The sequence below is a fragment of the Eleutherodactylus coqui genome, chromosome 2 (assembly GCF_035609145.1).
Source record: "Eleutherodactylus coqui strain aEleCoq1 chromosome 2, aEleCoq1.hap1, whole genome shotgun sequence".
Lineage (NCBI taxonomy): Eukaryota > Metazoa > Chordata > Amphibia > Anura > Eleutherodactylidae > Eleutherodactylus > Eleutherodactylus coqui.
In genome coordinates, this window is record NC_089838.1 from 172,639,598 (window position 1) to 172,661,087 (window position 21,490).

The 21,490-nt window shown below is 46.1% G+C and overlaps 1 protein-coding gene across 4 annotated transcripts; it reads right to left on the reverse strand.

Annotated features, from left to right (window-relative positions):
* Positions 1–5,528: 5,528 nt before the first annotated feature.
* Positions 5,529–19,554, reverse strand: CBLL1 (Cbl proto-oncogene like 1). 4 transcript variants are annotated; one of them, XM_066591924.1, is made up of 7 exons: positions 19,434–19,554; positions 18,030–18,188; positions 15,893–15,990; positions 13,974–14,057; positions 12,719–12,792; positions 12,343–12,384; positions 5,529–6,969 (listed from the first exon to the last, which is right to left on the reverse strand). In XM_066591924.1, the coding sequence occupies exons 1-7, from the start codon at positions 19,444–19,446 to the stop codon at positions 5,937–5,939; spliced, it is 1,503 nt and encodes a 500-aa protein (XP_066448021.1). In that variant the 5' UTR covers positions 19,447–19,554; the 3' UTR covers positions 5,529–5,936. The 4 variants fall into 4 exon arrangements, with proteins under 4 accessions (XP_066448021.1, XP_066448020.1, XP_066448019.1 ...); XM_066591923.1 differs by having other exon boundaries at positions 15,893–15,993; XM_066591922.1 differs by having other exon boundaries at positions 18,021–18,188.
* Between the last annotated feature and the right edge of the window lie 1,936 nt (positions 19,555–21,490).

Consider the following 21,490-nt stretch of genomic DNA (forward strand, 5'->3'; position numbering starts at 1 on the left):
GTCTCTATACATGAATGTATAAACCTGTGTCTATTGAGCACCTCCAGCACGCTAGAAATTTTAGGATACCACCTGTGTTTTATTTGGGGTTGCGTACCAATGAAAGAGGAGTGTGAAATAGTTTTGGTATCTGTTTTAGCGAATTGGAAATCTAAGTCTTTTTCCAAAAGGGAAAATTACACTTTTTTTTTTCATAGGACCTTGTTTGGTGATGGGTAAACTAAGACTCCTATCCCACCTGGCTTATGTACAAACTAGTGACAATGAATTAAACATTTTTACATCAGCAAAGTTCAAGAGAATTGATCGTGAGCAAGTACATAGCAGAACAATAGATTATTCTTTCACTAATGAATTCCAGAACATAGAGTAATTATTTTCTGATTTTGACCTTTTCCCTGTCTAATATTATCTTCTAAGATATAGATTGGGGTTTAGCAAATAATTAACTATATGGCAGGCAATGACACAAGTAATCACTTAAAGGAGATGTCTCGAGGAAGCAGTTAATTTTTTTTTTTGCCCAGTCCCCCCCATTAAACACACATTACTAAGCCCCCCTGTAAATGACATTTCTAGCTGGTTCGTACTTACCGTTCCAGCGTTTCAGCAAGTTATAAAAGTTTCCTCAAGATGGCCGCCGGCTCTTTCCCAGTCGCTCGCTGCAGCCCGACGTGCGCGCTCCCGAGACGCCGCCAGCTGTGTCTCCATGGCAACCGGACGCATCGCAGCCGCCGACCAGACGCCCCGCAGCCGCCGACCAGACAGCAGGTAACCGGCGCTAGCCCCCGGCTCCCCAGCGCTAGCTCCCCCGGCGCAGCGACAGCCCCCCCCATCGCAGCGACAGCCCCCCCGGCCTAGCGCTAGCTCCCCCGGCGCAGCGACAGCCCCCCCGGCCTAGCGCTAGCTCCCCCGGCCTAGCGACAGCCCCCCCGGCCTAGCGACAGCCCCCCCGGCCTAGCGCTAGCTCCCCCGGCGCAGCGACAGCCCCCCCGGCCTAGCGACAGCCCCCCCGGCGCAGCGACAGCCCCCCCGGCCTAGCGACAGCCCCCCCCATCGCAGCGACAGCCCCCCCGGCCTAGCGCTAGCTCCCCCGGCGCAGCGGCAGCCCCCCCCGACCCATCACTTACCTGGGAGGCTGCTGGGCTGGGCTGGGCTGGTCTTCTCCGCTGGGCAGCTCCAGTTTCTGCACCTTCCTCTAACAGAGGATGGTGCAGAATGGCCGCTTCAGCGCGCTCCCGAGCAGTGACAGCTCGTCTGCGCATGCGCAGAAGAGCTGTAGCGGGGAGCACACTGAAGCGGCTCGTGCTGAATGGAGAAGACCGGACTGCGCAAGCGCGTCTAAAAAAGCAAGCTGCCAGCGAATTTAGACGGAACCATGGAGACGAGGACGCTAGCAACGGAGCAGGTAAGTGGAATAACTTCTGTATGGCTCATATTTAATGCACAATGTACATTACAAAGTGCATTAATATGGCCATACAGAAGTGTATAACCCCACTTGGTTTCGCGAGACCACCCCTTTAAAGGTAAACTAGCCATCTAGTTCGTGCATTTGGGTAGCGAAAATGCTTGCAAGTATTTGTCTAAGATCATAGATTTAGTAATGGCCCTTTTACACAAGACGATTACGTTCAGAATCTTTCAAGTTCCTGCAGAAATTTCTGAACGATAATCGTCCTGGGTAAATGCATGGAGGCCACTCAACAAGGAGAGGTCAGTCATTTGGCTTCTGTATGCAAAAAACTGAATGACGAGCCGTTCAGTGTAAACAGAAGTCGGTCACTTCTTAACGGCTGTCTACTTACTGTGAATGAAGGCGATTGGAAAACGAACGCTCCCCGGCCCGCTCCGAGCGATGCTCACTCCAGTATAAGAGGAAAGGAGCGAGCATCCCTCGTGTACCCGACAGCTCGGCCTCTAAGAGGACCTTTAGCCCCATGGCGAGTCAGTATAACAGTTTGTGTTCCAAATAAAATGGTTCCCCCCCTTCCATATCTGTTGAACCTGTTTACATAAAGTGTACAGACCTGTAGGAGTTAATTGCTCTCCAGAGCCTGTAATTCATTTGTTTGTGTAAAAATGCACATTATTAATTTAGGGAATGAAATACAGTACATACAGCATGGCTGTAATCTGTTCCTGGTTTTAATGGAAATATATCACTGCACTTCGGGCATTCTGTCCTTTTAGTTCCAGTAGTAACAAAGATATAGTTAACCAATAAGAGCCCAAAATTTAGGATCCTAGGAAATCGATATGATTTGTGTACATGGAGAGAGCAGTCATTCTGCATGCATACAGAAGTACTTCAATGCATTATCAGAGTGATCACAGCTTTTATGGTTCAAGGGACCTACAGGGGCATTAAAAAAAAATGTATTAACCCCTTAATGACGCGGCCCCTTTTTCTTTTTCCATTTTCGTGTTTCCCCCCCCCCCCTTTTTTTTCAAAAACATTTAATTTTTTTCTGCCACAATCTTCTGCACACAATAACTTTATTTTTCCGTCAATGTAGTTGTGCGAGGGTTTATTTTTTTCGGGATGTCCTGTGGTTTACGTTAGTACCAATTTGGAATACTGCGACTTTTTGATCGCTTTTGATTGTGTTTTTTCTGGGAGACAGGGTAACTGAAAAAGTGCATTTCTGGCATTATTTTTATTGAAGAATAAATGTTATGGAACTTCAAATGCAATGATAAAAATCCCCCCCCCCCCCCCACCCCCCACCCCCAATAAAATAAAAAAAAAAAATCTGCAAAAGTGGAAAAACCTAATAATTTTGGGATCCTCATAATTGTACCAGCTTGCAGGAAAAAAAATGAATCATGTCATTTATCCTGCATGATTAACACTGAAGAATGGCAGCATTGATTATTTCTCTGCCTACCCTACAGAAAAAAATGTTTTATAATACGTTCCCAAAAATAGCACCAATTAAAAAAAAAAAAAAAAAAAAGCCTCATATGGCGATACTGACGGAAAAACAAAACCAAAAAAAAAAAATAAAAGGTTATGGATTTTGAATAGTGGAGATTAAAATTCCCCCCAAATCACATCTTTAAGGGGTTAAGCCCTTACTGCAGCTTAAAGGGGTTGTCTCGTGAAAGCAAGTGGGGTTAAGCACTTCTGTATGGCCATATTAATGCACTTTGTAATATACATCATGCATTAAATATGAGCCATACAGAAGTTATTCACTTACCTTCCCTGCGCTGGCGTCCCCATCTCCATGGCTCCGTCTAACTTCAGCGCCTAATCGCCCGATTAGACGCGCTTGCGCAGAAGGGTCTTCTGCCTTCGGGTCTGTCCGGCAGCAGCGGCGTTCTGGCTCTGTCCCCCTTCTACGCGTCATCGCGTAGCTCCGCCCCATCACGTGTGCCGATTCCAGCCAATCAGGAGGCTGGAATAGGCACACGTGACGGGGCGGAGCTACACGATGACGCGTAGAAGGGCGGGGCCAGAACGCCGCTGCTGCCGGACAGACCCGAAGGCAGAAGACCCTTCTGCGCAAGCGCGTCTAATCGGGCGATTAGACGCTGAAGTTAGATGGAGCAATGGAGACGGGGGACGCGAGCGCAGGGAAGGTAAGTGAATAACTTCTGTATGGCTCATATTTAATGCACGATGTATATTACAAAGTGCATTAATATGGCCATACAGAAGTGCTTAACCCCACTTGCTTTCGCAAGACAACCCCTTTAATGGTTATGATCGCTCAAAACAGTCATTCGGTGAGCAATTATCTTTTAGTGTAAATGGGGCTTTAAACTGCTGTTCCTCAGGTTCCGCTTCAATAGTGCGGCGCTATTCTTTCCGTTAGATGTGATTGAATCTGTAACATCACAAGTATGACCATAGCACAAGTCTTTTGCAGCTTCACATTAGAATTTGAAAATTTTTATAGGGGAACTGCATAATTCTCAATGTTGTCATTGAATCTGAGCACTTTACAAGGAAGCGTAATCCAATCTTTAATGTGTATCAGAGTTTTCTAAAATACAGATTCTTCTTATCCTCTTATTTGCACCATTGTATGTTCATAAGTTCTGATTTTCAAGTGGTTTTTCCTATTTTTCTGTTTTGCTGCTTGCAATCCACTTCCAGTAAGGCGATGTGTAGCAAGCCTAGCATTCATGTCCTGATTGTCTCTGGTCTACTCAGCGGGAAGCCAGTATCTGTATACCCACCCGTCCACTTTCCCAGCGTGATCAGGCATTTTACAGACATTATGGCCAAATGGTTAGCAAACCCACTATGTTTGCGTGTGATGTCTGCACATATACACAAGCTATGACAGCAGGAGACGCAGAGACTGTGGAGATCCTTATCACAATGGCTGCAGATCTGTCAGCCTGTAAGTGTGGTAGGGGTGGAGCCACCTGTGAAGACAGCCCCTTCCCCTGTTGCTGTGGAGACATCCATCTTCTAACTAAAGGCCCTTTTACACAGGCCAAGAGTCTTTTAAACGACTACACAAGCACTGATGTCACTACTAAGGTAGTAAATGTTTGTGTAGAGCATTCAACCAGAAAGACTTACCGCTGGCTCGCGGGCTTCTTGCTTCACCTATGGGAAGTGCTACGCAGGAAGCATTTACATGGAACCACAAGCCAGCGAGCTAACATGGTTTTTTAAGCCCACTAAATAGTCATCTTAACGACCGCTAACAAGTGAGCGATTTTTTTTCGCATTCACACTGAGTAATTTTTGTAAATCTGCTTTTTTAAACAAATTTTGAACTATAATTGTTACGTGTAAATGGGCCTTCAGGAAGCTCTGTACCCAACAGTGGATTGCAGTGAAGATGGAAGGAAAACCCTAGTCGCGTCACTTCAAACGTTATTTACAGGGGTAAAGACACAATTTTCTAATGCAAGTGCATTACAGAAATTAGACCATCACAAGCTAGTAGATGAGCACAAGTTGTCTGAAAACTTAGTGCCCCTTTAAATGATGCCTGTAATCTATGATGCAGCCAGTAGTGCATCTTGTTTTATAGAGCCTCTTATATTCAATATATAGTTTGTTGAGATACACTGAAAGATCATAGCAACCTGGGTATATAATACATTGATGAAATGCTGATGGCACCTACAGGCCTAGTACAAAGACTTTGATGTATCCTGCATGGTACATTTGGATTACTCCCTCTTCTAAAGAAAGATCGGGCTGGATAACATTAGTGATGCTACTCCATAAGCAGCCTTAGAGATACTCCCCAAACTATTGCTTCAACTGTCCAATATAGCAGCTTACTGCACAGGGTGAATCATTTGCAAACAAGGGATGCACATGCTTAATCAGTTATATGCCCAGATTTATATGTCTGTTCATCTATAAGAGTGGGGTTTTTTTCACCATTTTAATTAGAGGCTACAATTAATAGTATGGCCCAGTTAGAATGTATTTTCTTTCCCTACACTGCATAAAGTTAGCCCCCTAGTGGACAGCCGGGTTGTCTTCACTGCAATATGCACAAGATAGAGTTACTGCACAACATAAAATGAACAGTAATGTCTAATAGTACTAGCAAAGCATATTTATTTAACCACTGGTAAGAGTACCAGACTACAGCAAAGCAGTTGTTACTGCATTATAACGGATGCCATTTAAAGGGCGAGAGATACATCTAAATATACATCCATTTTGAACAGTTTTATATAACCATCACAACAGGTACCTAAAAATGTGCTGCAACAGAAAAAAAAAAGCAAAGTGGTAAAGACTTAAAACTGTTAGTGCTATGCATTCGGGGGACACAAGTCACTCTATATTGTGTTTACATGATTACATAATGATGCTGCTGGTTAAAGGGTAGTGATTAAGGAGTAAACCTGTATGCACACACCAGAACCCAAAAGAGTACAGTCTATAAACAGTAATGCAAGTTCAAAAAGTGTTAAAATAAAATTTAGAAGGCATTGAAAAGAAATCATTGATAATATGGTCTGTATCTAGCCTGATCAGGGTGATGAGGCCCAGGAATAGGGGCTTGGTTTGGAGGACCCTGCATCCGTGGAGGTGGTGGAGGTCCCCTTGGTGCAGGCCAAATTCCTGGGCTTATTCCCCCAGGTTGTGTAAATGGTGGGCTAAGAGTTCCTTGCTCTTCATTAAATTGTGGTAAAGAGTTAGGATTATAATGATGTGGAGGGGGGGCATTTACAGGTGGACCACCGTGTTGTGGTGGTGGAGGTCCTGGAGGAGGATGATTCATATAGGGTGGCATTTGAGCAATTATATGTCCAGGTGGAGGGGTAATTGGTGGCGGAGCAGTTGTCAAAGGTGGTGGGGGTCCTTGGCTGTACACCATGTGGGGTGTACCAGCTCCTTGAGGTGGGTGTTGCATTGGATGACTTATCGGGGGTGGTGGAGGAGGGGGTGGAGCATAATGTTGCTGTGGAGGCATAATATGATGAGGATGAGTTACTACAGGCTGACCAGGATACTCAGGGTGGTGAAGAGATGGACCAGGTGCTTGAGGAGCTTCCCGAGCCCCAGAACCGGAATCATCTTGTATAGGTACTGTTATTAAGTTGCTGTGTGTTCTAGTATTGATTCTGAAAGCATCTTGAGGAACAGTGCGAGGTGGTGGTGGAGCCATGGACATTTCAGCAGGAGAAGCACGCATATCTTCATGTTGCTGATTAAAATGCTCATGAGGTACATGTTGAATAGGGGGCGGGGGCATCAGTATGTGCTGCTTTGGTGGCATGTGACTCAAAAGGTGCTTGTCTGGGGGCATTATGAAACGATCAGCCAAATCAGCAGGTGGCGGAGCCATAGGAGGATGGATTGGTTCAGGCGGAGGCCGAGTGGCTGGCTTAGCTGCTCTCATATGCCGATGATTAATATGCGCCTGCAAGTCTCTCTGGGACAGATACGTTCTCTTGCATCCTTGCACAATACTGCACATGAAGAGTGACCCCCGTAAACACTGCTCGATTCTCTGAACTGGATCATTACAGCTGAAAAAAAACACAACATCTTATTTTAGAATCTAGTTGACAGATTGCCAGTTCTCCAACAATACTGTTATATTAGTTACAATTCTAAAGAGGAATTACAGAACTCAAAATGGGTCGTCCAGTTGTAAACTATTGATGGATCTATTCTCAGGATACATCATCGATTGTAGATTGGCGAGGTCTATTGCATAGCGCCATCACCAAAAAGCTGTTTCCTGGCCTGGTGTGTCTGGACACAGACGATTCCTGCAGGAAGCAGACAGCTCTATTCTTACTGCAGTGGCCAAGTTTGGTATTACAGGCATTGAAGCGAATGGGAACTATACCAAGCATGACCACTGCAGTGTGAAAATGAGTACACCAGCCCAGAAAACAGCAGATCGGATGTCTGCCACCTGGCGCACCGTATGATCTACTATTGATGGCCTATCCTGGGGCTAGACCATCAATAGTTTACAGCTGGCCAACCCCCTTCAACTGTAATATCCCATAAAGAAGAATCCTTCCTTAAAAAGTTTATAAAGTCTGTTACCAAGACTATCCCCTTTAACCCCTTGAGTGGCACGCCCGGAAAATTTCCGGGGACGAGCTCCACTGCTCATAGCAACATAGCCCGGAAGATTTCCGGGCTATGTATTACTATGGGAGCTGCAGAGCACAATGCCACAAGCTGTGACATTGTGCTCTGCCTGCACAGACCCACACAGAGCAGTGCAAGGGCTTTGAAAAACCAGCAGAAGATATTGCCGACATGTCGGCAATGTCCTGCTTTGTTTACAAGTTGCCATAGAGACCATCGGCTTGTCAGAAGCAAGCCGATGGTCTCTGTGGCAGGGAGAGCTGGTTGTTAGCTGTCAGAGGACAGCTAGGTACTAGCTCTTACAGCAGAGATCAGAGAAAACCTCCGATCTCTGCTGTGTTAACCCTTTACATGCTGCCGTCTATGTGACTGCAGCATGTAAAGGGCTGTCACTGCAGCATGTAAAGGGCTATCACCATCGGACCCACGGAATGTGATCAGGGGTCCTGATGGGTCCCTGTGGAAGTCCCCTAAAGGGACAAAAAAAAAAAAAAAAAATTAAAAAAAAAAAAAAAAAAAAAAGTTAAAAAATTCTTAAAAAAATAAAAAAAACACTTGTCTCCCTTTACTTTGTAAAAAATCAAAAATACAATCACACATGTGGTATCCATGCGTCGTAATGACCCAGAGAAGGAAGTTAATACATTATTTAACCCCTTAATGACATGGCCCCTTTTTTTCTTTTTTCCCCATTTCTTTTTTTCCTCCCCCCTGTTTAAAAAATCACAACTTGTCCCGCAAAAAACAAGCCCTCATATGGCCATGTCAATGGAAAAATGAAAAAGTTATGGCATTTGAGACGCAACTGCAAAACTAGTTGAAATTCAATGATTAGACCATTTTAAAAAACCTGCCCTGGTGGGCACGACAGGGTGGTAGGAAACCCGCCACTCAAGGGGTTAATTTAGGAAACCATGCTGTACAGATGGTACCTCAAATGAGAGATCAAGGGAGTGCTCAGTAGTCCTGGTGACAGATTCACTTTAATACAACATGGGCTTTATATAAGTTTCATGGTTTACTTTCTTCTCATGTCAAATAGGCAGCATCTAAAGTAAAGAGTCTGCTTGCTGGTGTGTAGCCAATACACTACTTTCACTCATGTTCACAGTATTAATGAAAACACACTTTTTTTAGCTTTAAAATTCCATACAGGAGAGGTTACCAGGTCAATTAAGATATTTTAGGCTAGAGCTACACAGGAAGAATTAGTTGACTGTGATATGTAAGGGGCAAAAAAAATAGATCACAGCATTGCTGCAATTGGGCTGTCATTTTTGCAATGCTCGCAAAGTCACCCATCATGAAAACACTGGTGTGCAACTGGTAACCAGCAGCACCCAATTATACCTTCTCAAGGTGAGGGAATGCAAGCCACAAATAGAGCCTGAACCTGTAGACGCCACAGACAGTCCAAAAATAGTAAAACGAAGTGGCAGCTTAGATGGTAGACTTCCAATGAATAAATTCTTTATTTCTCCATGCTTTTTTTTTAATGTTTTTTTTTTTTTTAAAAGCAAGCAACGTTTCAGCCAGCATTGGACTTTTTCAAGCTTGAAAAAGGCCACTGCTGGCCGAAATGTAGCTTTCTTTTTCTTTTTTTAATGAACATGGAGAAATAAAGAACTTATTTTATTGGAAGTCTACCATCTATGCTGCCACTTTTACTATTTTTGGCCCATCATGAAAGCAAAGCTCACCAACACTTTACATGTAGCCCTAGGCCTATAGGGAACCTGCCACCTCCTATAAGCACTATAAACTAAGTTATGGTGCTTATAGGGTAGGTACCGCTGAGTTAGAGGGTGTCATATTTATACTTACCGGGCTGTCATACTTTTCTCTGAACGTATTTTCACTCCATCGCAGCAAGCCAGCAAATAACCCTTGCCCTCCATTGTATTGTATATAAATACACTGTGCAATCTGTCTCATCAGCTATCCACACAACAGTAATTCTGCAATGCTCTTCATGGTGAAAAAAGTCTCCTTAAGGTGTCACTATAACATCATTGTCTCAAATAGTTTTACATTGGCCATCGAAAGACCAAGTAGCATACTGGGTAGTACAGTTGCCAGTAATCAGTTTGATGCCTGGGGACAGTTACTAATCTAAGAAAGCTGGAGGGTAAAGTTACAGTGACACTAAACACATAGGAGCACATTTATTAAGACTGGTGCTTCGCTAGTCTTAATAAACAGGGGGGGGGGGGGGGTAGAGTAAAGGTGTGCATGTCTCTAAACAAATGAGGCACATCTCTGGCTCCCTGTGAATCTGAATGGGAATCTATGCCAACTTCGGCTGGCTTACATTTCCACTGTAACTTCAGTTTCTTTTCAAAAGTGCCAAAAAAGGGTCAAAGTTGCACATTTTGCTGCAGAACATAACATCCACCAAAGTTATTATAATGCACCAGTTTCTGGCATAAATGGTTTGCTAAATCTTCCCCATAATCTGTTAATGGACACAATCTAAAAACATCAAGCAATAATGTTTTTGACAGGCCAATAATTAAAATCCTTAAAATGGACACCCAACGGTATTGGTGCATCTTTTCTCCATCGCAAAAATGGGTGGAGACCTGGTATTGTTCTGTGGGAGGTATAGGGTACGCTCACAGCTGCTGATTGGCTGGGCTGTGTGATACCCTCCTGTCTCAGCTTCAAGCGACTTCCCCGCAATGCCCCCAGCTGTAAGTGTGTACCCTGCATTATAGCATGCAGTCCCAGCGACCCAAAAGAAGGTGGTCCCACTCTCTGTCTTAGCGCAGTTGCCGGAGAGGAGACCGACAGTGGGCGACAGCTGAAGTACAGAGCGTAGGAGGAGAGTGAGGGAGCACAGGCACCTGGCGAGGAGACAGACAGCGGCCGGGAAGGACACTGACAGCGCAGCTACAAGCAAAGGGGAGGACAGCGCCAGGGGGAGTGTAGGTCCGTCACATGGCACAGCGACAGTGGGGCCGTGAGCGGAGGATGGCGAGGGGATTGGGGGTGGAGGAGCAAAGTGACAGTGGAGATGCGAGCAGGGAAGCCAGGGCAGAGGGAGCCGATAGACAGCAGATGGCAGGTGACAGTCAGAGGCCCAGAGAGCACAGGCAGCAGGATAGGCATGGGAGACTCACACCAGTGGGGTGACGCGGGGTCGGCATGGCAGATGGGAGGCGAGATACTGACAGCAGCATCTTCGGCAAGGGATATGGGAGCGCTGTTGTGGGTGTCACCAAGCCCTCGCCTACAACTCAACCAGGCTATCCCATGTCTCCACCTATTCTTCCGGTGGAGACAAGATACACCAGTACCACACCAAGCATAGTAACCTTATACCATTGCACTGAAATTTCGCTTTTTCTGTTTTAAGATTTATTACTAGGTTTCCTATAAGTAGGATCAAACAAAGCTGTAAGAAAAAGTGTCTCAATTGATTAGTGAGTAAAAGATGAAAAAGGAGGGTGGAGCAAGACCCAGTGAGAGTGGTGAAATAGTTCTGGAGTATGAAGTGTTTCCAATGATGGAGGTGCCGCCAACCAGATAATGCTCCACCAAGGTGGGCGTGAGTATAGCGAAAAAAGAATGAGAAAAATACTGGTGTGAAGGCACATCATGCTGAAGCACTTCTTTCTTCCTTGTCTCCTTGCCACATACAGGACCTCTGGCACATCCAAAAAACCTTTGGGATTGTGTCACCCCCAGGCATCCTGTCGTGTTCAATCCAGCCAAATTGACTAAGGGGCTCGTCCCCGAAACGCGTTTTCAATTGCTGGTTTTTATTTTGTGAAATAAAAAAAGCGCATTCACTGTCACATATTGGACCTTAATCTTCTAGTAGCTTACAGTGTTGGGCCTTCACATCAGTATTTTTCCACACTTTTCAATTGATTAGTATCTTTAATTTAGAAAGCACCATCATGAAAAAACAAGCTGGTGATATTTGATCATATTAAGATGATGTACAAGAAAAAGTTTATTTATGTAACAGACCGTCACTGATAGAATAGAAGGGAAAGTAATGGTCTGCGTGTATGTAGCAGGGGTGGATACGCTTCACCTGGAGGTTATTGCCAAGACCACTTTATTTTCAGTATAGGACTCTACTGGATTGATGGCACACAGTAGAAACACTGGTACTTATACAATTTATACAAGAACGACGTGATATATACTATTATATATTTGTCAGACTTTGCTGAGACACCCAGGAAGATTGCCTCAGTTTCTATCTTAACAGACTATCAAATACCGTATTTTTCGCTTTATAAGACGCACGTTTCTTCCCCGCAAAGTGGAGGGGGAAAGTTGCTGCGTCTTATAAAGCAAACGTGCCAAAATTTGCCGTATCACCATTTGTTTGTGTGATCGAGCAAACAAACTTGCGATCAGTTACCCGTTCTCTCTCCTCCCCACTGCCACCCATATGTACCGCTGATTGGTGGCGAACACCGTCAGGAATTGCTGCTGCTTACCCGCCTCCACCAATCAGCTTCTTCCCTTCTGCTTGCCAAACAAGCACCGCTGTGACTGAACTTTCGTTATTCCAGACCTCTGCTGCTCCTTCGCCCGGCACTATCCCCTGCATTGTCCCTGGGCAAGTTCAAAATATTTTTCCCCTATTTTCCCCCTCTAAAACGGGGGTGCATCTTATAAAGTGAAAAATACGGTACATCTGCTCCAAATTATCTTTTCTTGTACAGCTCTTGTAAAAATATACTTAGTACAAATTCCATCAACATTAAAAATGTGCAGAGACCTTCAAATAAAAAGGGAAAAAAATAAAATACTATTCTTGTACAACCTACCTCACACGTTTATAGGTGTCAATACTTTCTTCAACAAGTGTTCTTTTGGGAAGGGGAAAGAAAGAGATTATACCACAAAATAAAAGAAAATAGCAGGAAATAATATGCACATTGTAAGGCTACAGGCTATAAGTGGGGATGTCAAATACACCTTTAGGAAAGTCTATATCATTATTAGAAGTGTAAAGTGGAACTCTACTTAAAGTAATATTACAACTATAAAAATCAAAAACGTTATACTAAATATAGTTTTGTCTCAATATAGTTTTCTAAGTATTATCCACATCAATCAAAGGGAGGGGAATGTACAGAAGATATTACACTACAATACAAAATAAAGACTTAAAATATTGAGGCAGAAAAATAGTAAACTTACCCTGGACAAAGTTTATCAGCTTTTTTTTCATGTAAAAGGGCACAGTCATAACAGAAGACGTGTTTACAAGGTATCTGAAAGACATGGAGCAGGAACAGCAAAAGGCAAAAGTTTAGTAATTTATTACAATTTATCCAGGCCTCCACAAGACTCTTCACAAGATAGGTCATCGAAAGTTGATCATAGAATCCACTGCCCAAGACTCTTGGATGCTTGCCACACTGCCATCTAGAGACACAGAGCAGGAAGTGGGTAGCCCCCTATGCTGGGCATTGGCCAGGCATAGTATTGAAGGCACAGTTCCCATTCACAGTGTATGGGGCTATTTGCCTCCTGCTCTGTACACCATAACAGCAGTCCAATGAACAGCAAATCCCAGTTAATCTTTCAAACCCAAACAACACCTTTACCTCCTGGACAGCAGGGCAATTTTTCATTTTTGTTTTCTCTTCTTCCCACTCAAACAAACAAACAAAAACACCTTATAACTTTATAGTTTTCATTTGCATAGCTGTCTGAGGGCTTGTTTTTGCTGGATCACTTATTTTTCAATAGTACCATTTAACAGAAATTTTTTTAAGACTTTCAGTATGTTATAACTGGGGTAAAACAGAAAAAGCACATTTGCGCCATTTTTCTGGGACTTGTGTTTACAGCATTTACAGTGCAGCAAGATTCATAGGTTAACTACTTGGTAGGTCAGTATGATTACATGAATACAACATTTATACAGTTTCTTGTTGTACTTATTTTATCTTTAAAAAAAATTTAAAAAGTACTTTTCTGATCGCCATAACTTTTATTTATTTTTTTTTATTTTGACATTGATGCGGTTGTGTGAGGACTCTTTTTTTGCTGGATGATCTGTAGTGCTCAGTGGTACCATTTTGAGGTACATATAACTTTTTGATCACTTATTAAATGTTTTTCTTGAGATGGAGGGGACTTAAAAAGAACAAGTCTGGTGGTGTGTATTTATCCCTAACAGTGTTCACTGTGAGAGATAAATAATGCATTTAAACAAAACTGACTAACTAATACAGTGATACCAAATATGTTTGCAAGTTTTGATAGATTTTTAATGTTAAAAAAAAAAGTTTTTTTTGTGTTTTTTTTAAACTCAAGTGGTTTTTTGGCAAAAAAATAAAGCACTATATGCCAGTCTTTCAGAGTGCACATATGGCAGATCCCCAAGCCAGCTCAGTCATGCCGTAGTCAGGATAGAGAAGTGCGCTCTACCTCATTTTTCACTTACCATACGTCCGTATACTTTGATCGGCAGGCCACACTTGTCACAGAAATGAACAGGAGTATCATCCTTTTCTCCTATAAGATTAAGCTGTAAAAACAAAAATGTGGAAAGGTTGTGTAATCCAAAGTACACCCTGCTTTAAAGGAAGAAAAATTATATATCTACATGAGGCTTCCTAGGCATGGGTGAGTGCAATATGGGGCTGTGAAACTCAGGCCGATATCGTGCTCGCCAACATGCAGTTTACCCACGCTTATAAGGAGTTTTTCTTTAAGAACTCCTCCCATCACTTCAGGAAAAGTAGTGATCAGCAAGTGTTTTTATTGGGAAACCTCGCATCGCACTCGATGCATTTTCTTGTCCCATTGAAAACAACGGACGATGCGTTCCGAGGAACATGGAAATATAGGACATGCTGCGATTTTCTCTGAAACCACGATACGGGGGGGAAAAATGCTTATGTACACGATTCCATTCAAAAGAATCTAGTTCATATTTGCGGAAGACTTGTGCTTCTCGCAACACACAAATCCCGCACACTTTTCTCAGACATGTGAAAGTGGCCTAAGATAAGAAGTAATAACTATGAAACATTAAGGAGTTCACAAGCACAAAATATCACAAAGAAATTGACATAGGGTCTCTATAGGGCAACCTAAGTGACAATTTGTTTCTAAAAACGTCATTCTGACAGTCACTTAAAAAGGGCCACCTTACTAAATAACATCTGTTACTAAAAATGCCTGATCTCCCAGTGCGCTCCCGAGTATTGCAATGTGTAGTTTTCTGCTGCGACATATCACTGAGCGCCGCCTTCCCCTCATGTCAGCTCACCTCCGGTCACGTCATGTGACTGCACGGAACTTAAACAAAGTAAGATTGTGAGGCCCTGTGACTGCCGACGCTGCCACAACAACGGGAGACGGAGGCAAGGGGCTTGTTTAGTAAAAGTACAAATTGTGACATCCGCCTCCAAAACAGCTGCATGGGCAAACTGATCGGGATAATGCCCAATCATCATTTCATGTGCCAGAAGATAATCCCTTCAACTGTATAAACAGACATGTAGAACTTGAAATGTATTCTAGCTTCTGAAGCATTAACCCTTTCCAATCCAATGTCTGACATCTTAAGAAATTCTGACTGCTCCAATGTCGGAAGACGTCCAGCAGGGTATTCTTAATGTATGTTACTGGCTGCTGTGTTGTCGGGTGCCTCTCCAGCATGTCCCATACCGTAGTACTGGCTCTAGCCAGCAGATGGCACTATTGTATAATGGCAGAAAGAGAAACCCCCCTTGGAAACCCTGAATCCAAAATTGGATTACAAAGGGTTAGCCCTTTCAAATCCAATTGCCCTGCCACCAGCACGCTCCCCAGTTCTTATTTATTTTCAGTGTGAAAGCGCATTGTGGATTCCTTGCAATTACTCAACAGAAGTACATAAACATGAACTGTCAGGATGATTTTATTAGCAATTAAACCTTCTAATCCAATGTCAGCTCTCATCCGAAATTAAGATTTTGCTGCATAGCTCCGACATGGCAGATACGTTTCTTACAGCAAGCAGGACAGTGCTCTGATGTCGAAGGCTGTACTGCATATTGTTACAAATATGTGTCAGCCCTCGTCCAACATCAGAGTTATACAGGGGAGTCTTAATGTCAGACGAGGGCCGACACTGGACTGGAAAGGGTTAAAGGTACTAACAAGAATAGTACCATGAGTCTTTCTGCACATTACTACCATATTACATATGCCTACTAGTCAAAGTTGAACTGTATAAGGAAAGGTTTTATAATCTGCCACTAGTATGAATGATCTTTATAAATGCCAATGTATTGAATGTTGTTCTTGGATCAACAACTACATAGTGACTAGTGAGTACGGGCAGTTGTTATATATCTCACTGAAGCGCTGTACCTTAAAGTCCCAGAAGGTGTGAGCAGGAAATCTTCTTTGGTTGCTGAACAGATCGCTTCCTTTGTTGTCATACCTGTCGTCGTCATTGTAATCAAAGCCTTCTTGAAAGAAAGAAGACAGCTAAAGCCAAAGTCAGACATATTACAAGTAATCTTAGGGGTGTTTTTCCAAACTGAGTCAAGTCCATTTTTAAAGATTTTGCGCTACGAATCCCTTTGCTTCTGCTAACAAGTCTACAAGGTGATCTTTAAGCAAAGAGTTACTCCCCGTTGCAGAACAGTTTTATGCAATGCGGTCAGAGCAAAACGCAGTCCTGTCCGCAGACTGTAGTGTATGGGTTCTCTCTGAGACAATCCCTTGTGCAGCTTGACTCATTTTGGAAAAACACTTCATATACATAAAACCTTTAGAAAAACTAAGACTGTCTGTCCACGGGTGAATTTTCATTGCGTTCCCTGCAGCGATAATCCGGCCGCAGGGAATGCAGTCAACGCTTTACATAGCGTTGCTATGGAAAGCGTAGACCCCCTGTCCACGAGGGAAGAATCATAGTGATTCTCCGCTCACAGGTGGCAAATCTCAGCATGCTGCAACTCTATGCGGTGAGCCTATCTGTCAGATAAGCTCAGTGTGGAGAATAGTCAGCTCTCCCCTGCTCCCGGGCAGCGGCTCCCGCGGTGGAGATACGCCGCAGGATATCGCTATGCCTGTTGACAGGCAGCCTAACACTATTTTGCAGCAACTGAGAAGGGATAGTACAATCCACATTAAAGATGCCCGTATACCCAAACTCACTATGCAGTGGCAAAAAAGGCCGGGCTCACATGGCTGTAAGCGCAAACCGCTGTGGGGATCCCGCAACACTTAACAGCTGTGCAGCCGACCGTGACCCTGCGTACTGCCGTGTATGGCGGCGAAATTGTACTGTGCATGACCACACGATCAGGCACACTGCCATGTGTAGTACACCTGTTATTTGTTAACCCTTTCCAATCCAATGTCGGGCCTGCCCCGACATCATAATTTCCCTCCACAGCTCCGATGTCGGGGCAGGCCCGACACTGCAGTGCAGGAGTGGATCTGCACCTGATCGTCAGACACATCGGGTGCAAATACACTTCTGCACTGGTCCTCATTGAGGACCCCCGAGGAGAAGGCAGAAAGGGTTTTTAACCCTTCCTGCCTTCTCCTTTACACATTACATAGCGCTCAATTAGCGCTATGCAATGCATAGAGATTCCGCCCGGCGATCATGTGACCGCCGGTGTTACCTGACCCCCGGCGGTCACATGAACGCCGAGCCGGGAGCCTGCACTGTGGGAGGGCCTGCTTACCTGTCCGGTGTCTTCGGCATTCTCCCTTCTGTCTCCCGGCTCGGCGATCATGTGACCGCTGGATGCCACCTGACCCCAGCGGTCACATGATCGCCGAGCCGGGAGGCAGAAGGAGAATGAAGAAGACGCCTGACAGGTAAGCAGGTCCCCCCAACCCCCCCCCCCCCCCATTTTATTTGGAGCTGGGGAGAATGGGTGAGAAAAAATAAATGGATTCTTTTTCTTTTTCGCATGTATTACACAATTTCAACTCGCTAATGTGACCGGAAATGCGCAAGGCAATATAATTGATTGCCTGCCAATCCCACGGATGCACAGAACCTGCGTATTACGTGGTAAACATACACCCATGTGAGCCTGGCCTTATGTCTGACCAGGAATTGATGCCATCCCTTTCTACATGCCTGGTGGTTACACAATGCCGAGACCTTCTGAAGAGGTGGCACAAACCACCTGCTTGTTTGCCTACATAGTCCCAAATCTGGTACTACCTGACAAAGCGCTCATTGCCACGGCTACAACCACCATGTTCCCTTTCCTCAAAACCGGATTGGTCAGAAAGAAGAAAATTATTTCCTAAATTAAAAGTGTACAAGTATTTAGAGAATACGGGGTCACAAAATATGGCTGTGCACCTGCATACTTCTAACGAGGTCACTTCTTCAGGTGCGAGTTGATGGCGTTCTCACTTCTCTAGAGCAGACTAGCTGCTCTCAGCTACGGGGATTATGTTCTGGGCAGAGGCCAGCTGGACTGTTACTGCGCACTAAGCATTACCACTTCATAAGCTATACCTTCTTCACCTTGCTGGGGCTTTGAGGGGATCCTGGGCATGTTCCTCATTGGTCGGGCTGGCAGTTTATTTTTGTTCGGCTGCTTGGATATCAATTTAATTGGAATCCGCCGTCTGACGTCCAATCCGCTCAGAGACCCCATACTGTTCGTCCCCTGCAAGTCATTGTCTGAAAGAAGATGCAAGGAGGTTAGCAAGAACTGGATCTACGGCGCTGGAGGCACAGGGGATCCAAAGAGAAGGAGGAAAAGGCGGATGCGTCTGGACCAAAACTACCACAGAAACCGTAAGTGTTCAGCCGCAGTGCAAGGATGCTGGAGAGCCGTCCCACAGGGGTTTGGCGCAAGACTCATCCGTGGACGCCCGACCTACACTGCGAGGGGAGTCACAGCGCCACACGAGCAGCAGGAAAATAGTACTGGTAACCGGAACCAAGATTCAAGGCGCCGCCGCGTTTACACCGAACCATTATCGTTCAGAAGATTGTCCAAACGTCTGAAACGGAATGATAACCGTTCAGTTTAAACGTGCGTCAACAATGAATGAGGAGCGCGCTTCTTGCATCGTTTAGACACGTCAGCCGCTCTCACAACACAAGCATGTTGGTTTTGAATGCAGGTTCTGCGCTCTACAGCATTTTTTAACGCACTTCGCCATTGTGATGGATGAGGAGGTGCATTAAAAAGCACGAAAATGCGCCAAAATAGATATAAAAATCATGGCGTTAGAAAACACTATGTTTGAGCGCCGCTCTGTGAGACCCCATTGAAATCAACCGGAGCATTGCCCGGCTGCGTTCAAAACACCACGGTAATCGCGGTAAAAGCAGCGCCTGTGAGAGCGGCCGAATGCTTCAGTGTTTCACATAGAAATGTGCAGCTGTGAACCGCGCCGTCCTCTACCATAACCATGTAGTATAGAGAGAGCGCGGCGAGCGGTGATGATGTCATCAGTCCGTGCCACCAGGCAAATCAGAGTCCGGAGATTCTTGTTCTGGCTAGAAGGACCATAAGTGGAGGAGACCCCAAAACAGTGGTCACCCCCCTATACCAGTCACCTCCCTGCTGGCAGACGGACGGGGAGCCGCCACCTCCAGCCCCCTCACACCCGCCCGCCGCCAGCGCTCCCTCTCACCCTGCCGCACTGTATTATGTGCCACCCAAACAGCTAGGCGCCCGGCTGACAGCCCGCGAGCGGCGCCGGCAGGCAGGAGCCAGGTGCCCGCCAGGGTGCGGTGACGGGAGGGACACACACCGCGCAAAGTCCAACAGGAAGAAGCGGCAAACAAGGCCTCAGGCCGGCGCCAGGCCAGCCGCCCGCAAACCAGGCCACACGTGACTGACGGCCGCCGTTACACGTCGGACCGTGGAGAAGCGGCGGGTGACTAGCAGGGAGGCCGCTGCGCTCCACTTACCACTATGATCCATGATGCGGCGCGGGGCACTCCGGGAGCGGAAGCCACAGAGCGCTCCAAGGAAGAGGAAAGAACGCCGCCGTCAGTCACTGGGGTGTGCGCATGCGCCACAACTACGACCGTGCAGGCCCCATAGAGGCCGCTACGTCATGGAGGAGGTGGGGACTGGAGGGCGAGAGGTGCGAGCGGCCGCCCTGTGCAGTGTGTCGAGCGTATAGTTGTCCCAGTCGTACACACGGTTGGAAGTCCCCAGTGTGACTTGGTGTGCGGCCACCAGCCGGAGTCCTTCTGGCTCCTGGACTAACAGATTACATATCACGGCTGGCCAGTAATTGTGGCGGACACGTTGGTAACCGTAATGCGAGATGCGTGTGTGCAGGCGGATAACGGCAGGGGCTCAGCAGCAGTAGTATCAGCTGGGAAGTGATGACTACAGTCCTGGGCCGCCTGCACACGGGCGGAAATCGATTTCCCACGGGATTTCCGCCACTAAAAGCCTGCATAGGAGTGCATTACAATATACACTCCTATGCAGACGGCCGCGGTTTGGCCGCGACAAACAAACCGCGGCATATCCTATTTTTGTGCGGGGCTCGCACTCACCCGGCTGCCGGCTCCGGTCTGCGCGGCAGCCGGCACATGAAACAGCCGGGGCCGCCGGGCGCGGGTGAGTACGCGCTCGTCTCTGCAGGCTCTCGGGTCGGGTCCCGCGGCGAGAATTCTCGCTGCCGGATCCGACCCGCTCGTCTACAGGCGGCCTTACTGAGCAGGGATTTTTGTACGGTCGGCAGCCCTGGTCTGCTGGTCTTGTATATATATATACGTACGCAGTGCCTGGAAGTCACATCATGAGGAAAGCACATACAGAATGGGAGGAATTGGGCTAAGCAGCAGCACATGTGAAAAAGACTTGGGTATACTAATAGATCATAGACTGAACATGAGTCAACACTGTGATGCCACAGCCAAAAAGGCAAACACCATTCTGGGATATATTAGGAGAAGAATAGAGTCTGGATCATGTGAGGTCATTATCCCCATCTACTCTTAGGCCTTCCTCACACAGGGCGTTTGCGGAAATGCAGCGTTTTTCAACGCTGCGTTTTCTGCAGATTCCACCCAGTTTCAGCAGCGCTGGCATACTTTATGCCAGCGTCTTTGGCTGCGTTTTCAGCTCAGCTGAAAACGCAGCCAAGGATGCTAAAAAGAAAGTAATACTCACCTAGCCGCTGCAGTCCGTGTCTCGGCTGCTGGTCTCTGCCGCTGATTCGGGCGTCCCATGCATTCCCAAGTCTATTGCCGTAGGCCAAGTTTGAGAACCCCGCCTCCAGCAATAGAGTGCTGTGATTGGTTGTCGGCGCGCTCGATGCCCAATCACAGCCCTTCATTGACTGTCTCAGCCAATCAGCAAGCTCTGATTGGCTGAGACAGTCAATGAAGGGCTGTGATTGGGCATCGAGCCAGCGCCGACAACCAATCACAGCACTCTATTGCCGGAGGCGGGGTTCTCAAACCAGGCTTGCGGCAATAGACTTGGGAGTGCAGGGGAAGCCCGGATCAGCGGCAGAGACCAGCGGCCCCGACCCGGACCGCAGCGGCTAGGTGAGTATTACTTTCTTTTTTCTCTAGCTAGCTGGGACTGATTTTCGGGGTAGGGCTTCTATTGCAAGCCCTCCCCTCGAAAATCGGTGAGCGATTCACGCTGCCAAAAACGCGGCAGCAAGCGTTGCCGCGTTTTCAGCAGTGCTGAAACCGCGGCCCGTTCATTTCAATGGGTGACACAGGGCTGAAAACGCCCCAAAATAGAACATGCATCACTGTCAAAGCGCAGCGTTGGAAGGCGCTGCGTTTTCAGCCCTGTGTGAGCAGCCCCATTGAAATGAATGGGAGTGTTGTACAGCGTTTAGCGCTGGGCTGAAAAGGCAGCGCTAAACTCTGTACAAAACGCCCTGTGTGAGGGAGGCCTTAGTCAGACCTCATCTGGAGTACTGTGTCCAGTTATGGGCACCCCACTTTAAAAAAGACATAGACAAACTGCAGCAAGTTCAGAGAAGCGT